This window comes from Ctenocephalides felis, unplaced genomic scaffold (genome assembly GCF_003426905.1).
Source record: "Ctenocephalides felis isolate EL2017-DRISC unplaced genomic scaffold, ASM342690v1 CF-g0.4_SCAFFOLD_00845, whole genome shotgun sequence".
Classification (NCBI taxonomy): Eukaryota; Metazoa; Arthropoda; class Insecta; order Siphonaptera; family Pulicidae; genus Ctenocephalides; species Ctenocephalides felis.
The window spans coordinates 58,730,169-58,742,507 of NW_020536999.1; the positions used below are offsets into that span (position 1 = coordinate 58,730,169).

The following is a 12,339-nucleotide window of genomic DNA, read 5'->3' on the forward strand; positions in this document are numbered from 1 at the left end:
GAATATATCTAACGCTGATCAGGCCATGTCTGATGTATGCTGCCCCAATATGGAACATGACATCGAGGACAAATATTAAAAAACTACAAATTTTACAAAACAAATCACTGAGACTAATACTGAACTTGATACGTGACCCAACTACCGGACACTACTACTCAACAAAGCTCTTACACGAACAAGCAGACATACCGACTGTGATTAACCACATTAAGAAAATGACGGAAAACTTCTACGAAAAATGCAAAGACCATACCAATAATAATATTAGAACCCTCGGACAGTACACGCCTGATATCATATGGTACGGCAAATATCCAATGCCAAACTACATTCTGGACAACACAAATAAGAGTATCTAATAATTTGAAGAATGTAAATTAAATATATATTTAAAGATTGTGATTTTTTTTTGAAGAATGTTTGAACTTTCTTTTTTTTCGATCACAAACCATTATTTTATTTTTAAAACAAAATGTATAATTTAAAGTGGATAGTTTGTAGTATTAAATAAGAGTAAAATACTTTTAGTAGTAAACTCATAAATCATGGTTATTGTATATTATATTGTAATATATTGTAATAAAACAGAAATAAAAACTAAAAAAATTGACCGTTATTATCTGTAAAACACTCTGAAATTACTGCTATAAATGTGTTCAATAAAGGACGTAAAATAACTATTGTCTCCATATATGTTCCTTCTGCAAAACTATTGCATGCAGACTTACATAAAATATTTAACTTAAATCCAAGAGTTATTGTAGCTGGTGATTTTAATGCGCAACACATAATGTGGAATTGTAAATATAATAACACAAACGGACTCAAACTATTTAAGTACTTAAACAAAAACCATGATACCATTCAACTACATTATCCTCAGACTCCAACTAGATTTCCTGCGATACCAAATCAAGACCATAGTACAATAGATTTAGCCCTTACAAAAAATCTATCTATTCTTTCTGAACCTATAACCAAATCTTTATTTAACTCAGATCATAATCCAGTCTTTATAAGTATCTCAAACCCACTTGACGACAATCCTCAATCCTACAAAAATGTTTTAGATTATAATAAAGCCATTTGCTGCTCTATAAGAAAATAATAAATGATATATATGTCACACCAGACAAATTGATAACAATGATAGTATAGATCAAGCTGTAGAACACCTAACAACTACTATTACTGATGCCATAAGTAAAACCATTCCATTGCGAAAGTCCACTTCAACACAAACAATTAGTTTACCTTTGGAAATTATATCCAAAATTAAATTAAAAAATCAAATTAAAAAGTTGTGGCAAAAATCAGGTGCCACGTTCCTCAAAGAACATTTAAACAGGCTTACTAGAATAATTACTGAGGACATTAGGGTTTATCGTAATAAAATATGGGCTGATAAACTAACAAATATTAACTATTATCCAAATAAAATTTGGTACACTGCAAAAAGACTGACCCAAACTTTTACTCCCATACCATATTTACATACAAATTCTAATAACTTTGCAACAACGCCCGAACAAAAGGCCGAAATTTTAGCATCTAACTTCGAATTAGCACATCAGTACAATCTTTCTATCACTCAAAATGCTTTTGAACAGACTGTTAGTTCCAGTGTAAGACAATATATAAACAATACTTATAACAAAAATCACAAAATAGAGATAGTAACTGTTGCGGAAATTATAAATATTATTAAGAAACTGTCTAATAAGAAAGCTCCAGGACCAGATGGTATACAGAACTTAGCAATTAAACAGTTACCTATTAAAGCTTTTATCCTACTTACACGAATAACAAATAAAATTTTTAAAAATGGATACTTTCCTGTGTCATGGAAATGTTCTAATGTGGTACCAATATTAAAGCCAGGAAAACAACCAAATCTACCACAAATCTACAGACCTATAAGTCTATTAAATACAATAAGCAAAGTAGTTGAAAAATTGCTGCTTGTTCGATTTAATAAATTTTTAAGTGTTAATAATATCATACCAGAAACGCAATATGGTTTCAAACATGGGCATTCAGTTCTGCATCCACTAGCACAGCTAGTTGAAAATACTGTACTAAATTTTAACAAAAAGACACACACTGGTCTTGTACTAATAGATTTTGAAAAAGCTTTCGATACAATTTGGACAGATGGACTGTTGTATAAATTAATAAATTTACAATTTCCACATTACATAACAAAAGTCATTATTTCATATCTTAAAGATCGTACATTTCAGGTTCAAGTAAATAATAATCTTTCAAATCCTAAACGTATAGTAGCTGGAGTGCCTCAGGGATCCTTGCTAGGACCAACATTGTTTAACACATATATATATGATATCCCTACTGACAGCAAAACAAATACATTTCACATTCATCAAAATCAGTAGCGGTGATAGCTAACAAGCTACAAAAATCACATAGATAATATAGCAAAAATATGCAGAAAAATGGCACATAAAAGTAAATCCCATAAAAACGGAAGCAATAATTGTTTGCGCCGCACCTGTGTAGGTTGTCGGACCTGTAAAAGGTTTGTTTTTCTACTCGGACAATACGTTTCAAATTTAGGCAATCGGGCAATTCTGACTCATAAAAAGGCCGATGCAGGCAATAGTTTTTGGCATTCAAATCAATTCATTCCGCGCCTTTCATTCGTTCAGTTACTTTCAGTTCCTTACAGTGTTCGAGTTGATTTATTCCGTGGTTTTCATTCATTTTGGTTTAATTCATTCATTCAGTTACTTGCAATCAATACATTCAGTTCCTTTCAGTGTTTGTTATCAGTTCAATATTATCAGTGGATTAAATTTCTATTGTGTGTCAAGTCAACAGTTATTTTTATTTGTCAGTGTATTCGAATTTCTTTTCACCTATCCAACCGACTACGCTGATGTTTCCAGATCCAACCAAATAGCTGCCGCGGCTTGGACTTCCAAAACAGATAACATTTTCATACAATATTAATTAGTGTTCATTTTTGTTTTTCATTTATATAAAATTTATATAGAATATATTTTAGTTTATTATTGATTACGGATAAGAAGAACTTTATTTTTAATTTATATTTGTTTACCATTGGTTTTTGTTTTCTGAATACATTTAATTTTTTTATTTTTCCTCGAAGTATAAAATACTTCGAAAGGGGTTGAGAAACCCCCCAACATCAACATTTGGTCCTTCGAACCGGATCCTAATTATTATTAGGATTAATTGGGTGTATACAGAAAACAAAAATATATAATGGCGCCTAAAATCGATATCGGTGCAGAAATTGCACGTCTAACCGCCAAGAGAGAGATGTACTTTTCAATTGTGCAAGAAACGTACGATCTATCGCAACAGATTGATGTATCTTCAAATAAGACACAATTTCTTGAAAATTTATATATTACTGAAAATGCTCGTGAACAATTTATTCAATTGTGCGATGAAATAAACAAATTAAAATATTTAGATAATCCTAGTTTCATTCCGGAATATTCCGCAATAAAGGCCCTTGAAACGATGTATGCCAAAATAAAACACGCTGAGAAATTATTAGATAATAAAAATGCGCATAGTTCTTCAATTAAAGACATAGTACCCAAACAAACATTTACCGTCCATTGAAGTACCTAAATTCTCAGGAGATATTCAACAATGGCCATTATTTTATGAAACATTCAATTCACTAATTCATGAAAATACCGAGTTAGATAATGTTTCAAAATTTCATTTTTTAAAAGGAGCGTTACAGGGTCCGGTTTTAAAAATATTTCATTCTATACTACCGACCGCAAATAATTATCAAATCTTGGGGAAGCGCTCATAAAAAAATACGAAAATAAACGGTACTTAGCCACCATTATTTCAAACAACTATTGTCATTCAAAACCATTTCATCTGGACAAATAAATTCATTCCTTGAAAAATTCGATACCGCGGTGCAAGCGCTCTCCCAATTGAATATTCCCGACGCCTATGATTTCCTTATTACGTCACTGGCATTCTCGAAACTCGATCCGTTTTTTACAAAAAATTCGAGCATTTTTATCAAGGTGAGTTTCCCAAATACCAAGACCTCCTGCATTTTCTTCAAAGTCACAACAGGCAAAAATCAAGTATATGGTATGACCAACAATTTCACTAATGACAAACCCAATTACAAAAACACTAAAATTAGCCGGTCATTTTTGTTAAAATAATATGATAACAAATGCTTTGTGTGTCGGGAACAACACAGAGTGTTTACTTGTTCAAAATTTCTATCATTGAGTATACCTGAACGGCGATCCTTATTCAAAATTAAACTTATGCGACAATTGTTTGGGTCATAAGATAACGCTACATGTCGATCGAATAAAACCTGTTTATTATGTAACGAACGACATCACTCGCTATTGCATACTGGCAGCAATTTTGCGAGTACGGATCAAAATAATCTTTCTAATTCCAAATCAAATAGTACGGTTTTATGCGCATTTAATCAAAACAAATCGCACATCATATTACCATTTGCCGACAGCAGTAGTAAAGTTACTACTAGAAAAGAAAACATTTTATTACGTACATTATTGATTCGGGAAGCGATAGAAATTTTGTGACATTAACTTGGTGATCAAAAAGGCTGATTTACAAATTCTTCCAATATCAACCCAAGTGATCGGGTTAGGCAATTCGTCACATAAAGTTATTGGATTAGTTAATTTCACTTTGAAATCTTTAATTGATTCTTATCAGTTATCGGTCTGTGCATACGTAGTACACGAGATAGTGGGAAAGCAACCACAAATTACCATTCCGATTTCATCCATCAAAACATTTCTGAATTATCCTTTAGCGGATCCTAACTTTCATACACCCCAGGAGGTCGACGGAATTTTGGGTTGCGATGTTTTCGGCGAAATTCTTGGCACTCATCAGGTTAAAAATGATAAAGGATTACCTGTGGCCCTAGAAACCCGGTTGGGTTATCTAATATTAGGTTCCATTCCTGATTTATTTGAAAATACCGGCACTTCTACTAATTTATGTAATGTTTCAGATTTAGATTTTCATTTACAAATGAATAAATTCTTACAATTAGAAGACATTCCCGAAATAATCCCCTCTTCTAACGATGATTTATGCGAAAACCATTTTACTACACTACTACTACTACTCGCGATCTCCAGATGGACGATATGTAGTAGCGCTGCCTTTTAAAAGTGAAGGCAGAAATTTATACAAATCATTTCATTTAGCCTTAAAGCGATACCACATGCTTGAAAATAAATTTTTGAAATATCCCGAATTTCATAAAAATATGCCGCCGTTATAGAAGATTACCTGACTCAAAACCAATTATCCTTTGTCGATTTGTCCGGTAGATCAGGAAGTCGATGATTTTATTAAAATAAAAAATGGATATTATATTCCTCATTTCGCTGTCGAAAAAGAAAGTTCCTCTACGCCTTTACGCGTCGTGTTTGATGCATCTGCGAAAAATTCAGAATTCACTTCCTTGAACGAAATTTTGCATGTTGGTCCTAAATTACAAACCGACATTTGTTCAATCCTTCTAAATTTTCGTTTCGGGCCTATAGCATTAACAGCTGATATCAAACAAATGTATCGTAATATTTGGGTTCGTAAACAAGATAGAAAATATCAAAAAATCTTATGGAGACCGTTTCCCGATGCACCCATTGGCATCTATGAATTAAATACCGTAACTTTTGGTCTATCATCATCTCCCTTTCAAGCTATCAGAACCATCAAACAACTATCCCGAGACGAATGTTCCAAATATTCTCAATCTATTTCTAGAATTCTTGAGAACGATGTCTATATTGATGATGTGGTTACAAGTATCGACTCCTTGGATAGCGCTAAAACCATTTGCGAGGGTTTGCAGACTGTATTATCGTCTGGTGGTTTTGAATTAAAAAAGTGGGAATCTAATAATTCTAATCTGCGTAAACTTTTTTCTGATTCTGATGTACAAAATAAACATTTCTCTAAATCGGATTTTCAAATGGAATCTTCTACAAAGGTATTGGGATTAAAATGGGATCCCTTATCAGATAATTTCTCATTCGAAATAAAGCTTACGTGGAGAAAATGGACAAAGAGACAACTTCTTTCAGTAATAGCGCGAATCTGGGATCCTCTGGGTTTCCTAACTCCGATAGTTGTTAAGATAAAAATATTATTGAAAAAAATTTGGACATTAAAAATCGATTGGGATGAGGAATTACCATCATTTATTATTACATCATGGTTAGCCGTATATTCCGAATTAGAGCATCTTAATAACTATCAGATTCCGCGTTATCTCGAAACGTCAAAACAAAACAAATGTTCATTATTTGGTTTCGCGGATAGTTCAGAGCAAGCGTATGGAGCGGTAGTTTATATTAAATCTCTTGGCAATCCGAATTTCTTGTTGATTTTAAAATCACGTGTAACCGATTAAAAACCAATATTAGCCAGGCTTGAACTTTGTGCCTGTCATTTACTGTCAAAACTTCTGAATTTTATATTAACGAATAACCAACATAGTATAGATTTTGATTCCATTTACTGTTTTTCCGATTCTATGATTGTCCTTCACTGGTTAGCAGGACCGGCTACTCGTTGGAAAACATTTGTAGCCAATAGGGTAACAAAAATACGGGATCTCATTCCTAATGCACAATGGCTTCACATTCCTTCTCATCAAAATGCAGCCGATTGTGTTTCCCGAGGTCTTCGACCTAAGGAATTTATCCAACATAAGAATTGGTTGTTTGGGCCGGATTGGTTGAATGGTCCTATATCAACTTGGCCTGCAAAAACGGTTGAACCTTCCGGAGATATTGATCAAGAAAGAAAAGCTAACGTTCTAATAGTAAAGAGTGTCATACCACCGATCAATCCTTTATATGAATTAACGCAAAAATTTTCTAGTTGGTGCAAACTTGTAAGAATTTTCGCTTATATATTGAAGTTTTGTAAAATTATAACAAATCGAAACCGACTTTGACTTTTTGACTTCAGATTAAAACAGCCGAGGTAATTATTATTCGATTAGTCCAAGAACAACCATTTTCCCGAAGAATTCAAACTATTAACGAACGGAAAGTCTTGTTCGAAGAAGTTTTGCCGACTAAATGTGGTTTTGGATTCTAATAATTGTTTACGCGTTAAAGGTAGATTAGGATTAACAACTAATAACAATCCACTTCTTTTGCCAAAAAAAGACCAAGTAGTAAATTGTCTCATAGATTACTACCATATTAATAATTTACATACTGGATCAAACTTAGTATTATCTTTATTGAGGCAAAAATATTGGATCTTGTCGGCTCGTGCAATAATTCGCAATCGTCTTAACAAGTGTATAACTTGTTTTTCGACAGAATCCGAAACCCATTTTTCCATTCATGGGCGACTTACCAGTACCGCGCATAACAGCCAGTAGAGCTTTCCTAAACGTCGGCGTTGATTATGCAGGCCCTTCAATATCTCCATGAGTCGTCACAGAGGCGCTCGAACCTACAAGGCTTATATATGCTTGTTCATCTGTTTAGCCACTAAGGCGATACATCTCGAATTAGCTTCAGATTTAACAAGCGATACATTTTTAGATTGCTTGAAACGATTCCTAGCCCGGCGTGGTCCTATTAAATGTATTTACTCCGATTGTGGAACCAATTTTATAGGAGCCAAAAATACTCTTGATTCCTTATTCCTTCTCCTAAATTCCGAAGAGTATAAAAAGCGTTTCAATGAATTATTGGTTTTACATGACATTGAATGGAAATTTAATCCACCGTTTGCCCCACATTTTGGAGGTATATGGGAGGCGAATATTAAATCAGTGAAGACCCATTTGTTTAAAGTTATAGGGTTGCAAATTTTATCCTACGAAGAGTTTAATACAGTCCTCAATCAAATCGAAGCCTTACTGAATTCAAGACCGTTATGTTGGCTGAGCAATGATCCATCGGATCCTCAACCTCTTACGCCTGCGCACTTCTTAATGCAAGAGCCTCTGTCGGATTTGCCCGTTGACTATGAAAACTTGAATTTGACTAAAAGAAAACAATTGTTAGATATTGTCGCTTCTTACTGGAAGCGATGGAATGTGGAATATCTAACCGAGCTACAGGTCCGACAGAAATGGAATACAGTCACTAATCCTATTAAAAAGGGTGATTTGGTAGTTGTAAAACAAGAGAATGCGCGTCCGCTCCATTGGGGTTGGGAAGAGTTGAAGAGGTTTTTCCGGGCCCGATGGAGTGGTTCGAGTAGCATTGGTAAAAACGGGAAATACCCTAATCAAGCGGCCTGTTGTCAAACTATGCCCCCTACCTATTCAATAGTTTGTATCTGAATTATTCATTAAAAAAAAAAAAAAAAACTTTTCTATCTCATGATATATTTGCTTCTATATATAGTTTTGCCAAATTTTCAATCTCCAGGGCGATGAGAACACCCCTCATAGTCTCTGGAAGATTCTTGTAAATGTCCAAAAAAAATCTAGACCCTGGCGCGAAAATAAAACTTCCGCAATCTAGATTGTGTGAATGTGGTAGGTGCGAGAGCGGGACCTGGCGCGAGGTCAGGCTTCCGTAACCGATCTACTCTGAATGAAAGTTTGAATTTATTTTGGCAATTCTATCCTTCCTAATCATGAGGTTCACTATGTACCAATTCGAGTATTTTCAGAAGTATAAAAGGCTAACCTTTTAGTCGGGGGAAAATGTTTGCGCCGCACCTGTGTAGGTTGTCGGACCTGTAAAAGGTTTGTTTTTCTACTCGGACATACGTTTCAAATTTAGGCAATCGGGCAATTCTGACTCATAAAAGGCCGATGCAGGCAATAGTTTTTGGCATTCAAATCAATTCATTCCGCGCCTTTCATTCGTTCAGTTACTTTCAGTTCCTTACAGTGTTCGAGTTGATTTATTCCGTGGTTTTCATTCATTTTGGTTTAATTCATTCATTCAGTTACTTGCAATCAATACATTCAGTTCCTTTCAGTGTTTGTTATCAGTTCAATATTATCAGTGGATTAAATTTCTATTGTGTGTCAAGTCAACAGTTATTTTTATTTGTCAGTGTATTCGAATTTCTTTTCAACCTATCCAACCGACTACGCTGATGTTTCCAGATCCAACCAAATAGCTGCCGCGGCTTGGACTTCCAAAACAGATAACATTTTCATACAATATTAATTAGTGTTCATTTTTGTTTTTCATTTATATAAAATTTATATAGAATATATTTTAGTTTATTATTGATTACGGATTAAGAAGAACTTTATTTTTAATTTATATTTGTTTACCATTGGTTTTTGTTTTCTGAATACATTTAATTTTTTTATTTTTCCTCGAAGTATAAAATACTTCGAAAGGGGTTGAGAAACCCCCCAACATCAACAATAATTTTTTGGAAAGGAAATAAGTTGAAAGAAAAGCCTATAGAAATAAAAATTTTAGGACAAAAAATTAAATGGACAGATAAAGTTAAGTACCTAGGAGTAACGCTTGATAGGAAACTTAACTTTAATACACATATAAAAAAGAAAAAGGCGCAAACATATGGGCTTCTAAATCTTTTAAGACCATTATTGAGCACAAAGAGTGTATTAAATATGCGTAATAAAAGAAGAATATATCTAACGCTGATCAGGCCATGTCTGATGTATGCTGCCCCAATATGGAACATGACATCGAGGACAAATATTAAAAAACTACAAATTTTACAAAACAAATCACTGAGACTAATACTGAACCTGATACGTGACCCAACTACCGGACACTACTACTCAACAAAGCTCTTACACGAACAAGCAGACATACCGACTGTGATTAACCACATTAAGAAAATGACGGAAAACTTCTACGAAAAATGCAAAGACCATACCAATAATAATATTAGAACCCTCGGACAGTACACGCCTGATATATGGTACGGCAAATATCCAATGCCAAACTACATTCTGGACAACACAAATAAGAGCATCTAATAATTTAAAGAATGTAAATTAAATATATATTTAAAGATTGTGATTTTTTTTGAAGAATGTTTGAACTTTCTTTTTTTTCGATCACAAACCATTATTTTATTTTTAAAACAAAATGTATAATTTAAAGTGGATAGTTTGTAGTATTAAATAAGAGTAAAATACTTTTAGTAGTAAACTCATAAATCATTGTTATTGTATATTATATTGTAATAAAACAGAAATAAAAACTAAAAAAAAAAAAAAAAACTAAAACGTTTCGTTGCACTCGAGTTGCACAATTCGGATGTCAAGTGTCTAGTTCAAATGAGAGTCAATCACTTCTGTCAGGCCTCTCGTTTGCACCATGCTTCGAGGTCCGCTGGAGCAGAACCTGATTCGGTCGTCTCATCTTGACCTTTCTGGATCGCGGACATCGGGAGATAACGGTATGATGCCTCTATTTTCTCCAGTTGTCTGCGGCTATTGGGGATAGTCCAAATTTTTTTGTCCAAAATATTTTTCCAAAAAAATTTTCACAAAATTTAGTTTCCCAAATTTTTTCCCCCAAAAAATCAAAGTCCATGATTTTTTCCCAAAGTTTTTTTGTCTCAAAATTTTTATCCCAAACATTTTTTTATCAAAAAATCATACAGCCCCTAGTTTTTTCCCAAAAGGAAACGAATCTGACTAACATTTTTCGCAAAAAATTTTATGTTAGCGACGGTTACCATAACTCCAATGTTTTCCAATCTAATGTTATATTTGTTAGATAGTTATATAAGCAATAGTGTTATAAACTCGGTCAAAGTCACATAAATAAGAAATTGTAAATGGAAGACAGAACTGTTGACCAAGAGATGGAAACAGAATTCTGAAAAATTTAGGTTCGAAGAAAGATGAAATCAGAGATGGGGAAGAAAACAACGAAAATTATATAAAGAATTAAAAATAATAAAAATATGAATAATAATATTTATAAAGCATTCATCTTTCTTATATATAAAAATGAATCGCAAAATGTGTTGGTAAGCGCATAACTAAACAATTTGGCCAATTCTTTTTTTAAAATGTTCGTTCAAGTCCAAGGATGGTTCTTACGGCGAGAAAAAAACGAATAATTGCTGGGAAAACCCTAAAAACAGCACTTTTCCTTTTCTCATACAAACGTAGAAACAATTTGAGCTTTATTGCTATTATATAAAGTTCATATTAAATTACAAACACTCACTGTATACTCCTTCAAAACAATCATGCCAATTTTGATAAATCTTTCTGAAGTTTGTTAAAGAAATTTTCTAGGATGTATGGTGTTTATAAAGTACTGAGATGTATGTGCAATAAATTTAGGATTATGAATAAGAAAAATAAAATGTCTACATTATTATTGCCAAAAAGCAGCTGAGATGTGTCAGAAATTAAAATATAAAATACAGTATATGTATGGCAGATTGAATGATATACATATAAATAGGATATGACAAATTAATTCACTTAAAATATGAAATTAAGTATTAATCAGGCCGGTCCTACCTTTAATGCGATCCATGCGAAAAATACGAGCGCACGCATTTGAGGGCAGGATTCGGATATTAAATTTTCAATATAGTTTTTTTTTTCAATATATAATTTCTTTGCATCTTTTACTAATCTTTCCATAATATTTTTAAAATTCGCAAAAATTTCACTATATAACAGCAAATGGGAAAGTAAAGATAAAATACATACAATTCGGCCCTCATGATTAGAAAAAGTTTAAGATGCAATTTTGGATATCTAAAATAATAAAAAATTAAATTAATTTAATTTAATTTAATCCAACATGAAGTACCAGTGTTATGTTATGGTTATGTTATACAATTTAAAATCTTCAATTTCCAATATAGTGTTGTAATTGAGACTCATCATATTATTTAAAGCAGTTCTACATTTAACATCGCTCTCATACTATAAATGTATATGCATTTTGGCGTGAAGAGTAATTTAAAAAACAATAATTATTATTTTTAGGTAAACGGTAAATATTAGTATATTATATTAAAAAATTGTAGTCATGGGTACAGGACAACGTCCGTCGGGTCATCTAGTAACTAAATCAAACCGATTTCCCATTAGAAATAAATTTATTCGATAATATAAATCTAAACAATAGTTTTAAACTAATACATAAGTATACAATAAAAATACAAAAACATCACTTGTTACAGTCATTTCTCAAAGGATGAAATTTACATCTTATAAAATAATAAAGACGCATCATTTTACATACTTCGATTAAATATCATGTTGCCATTTGAGCAAAACATATATAAGACATTACATATATTGAGATTGTAGCATCAATCACTGTATTATTTAATGATCAGCTCTGCATA

General features: G+C 32.7%; 2 protein-coding genes across 2 annotated transcripts; both read left to right on the top strand.

The window, feature by feature from the left end:
• Positions 1-6,571: 6,571 nt before the first annotated feature.
• Positions 6,572-7,487, top strand: LOC113386577. The gene is made up of 2 exons (XM_026624354.1): positions 6,572-6,934; positions 7,374-7,487. The coding sequence occupies exons 1-2, from the start codon at positions 6,572-6,574 to the stop codon at positions 7,485-7,487; spliced, it is 477 nt and encodes a 158-aa protein (XP_026480139.1).
• Positions 7,484-8,350, top strand: LOC113386588. The gene has a single exon (XM_026624363.1). It carries the CDS (start codon positions 7,484-7,486, stop codon positions 8,348-8,350), a length of 867 nt encoding a protein of 288 aa, XP_026480148.1.
• The last annotated feature ends 3,989 nt before the right edge of the window (positions 8,351-12,339 follow it).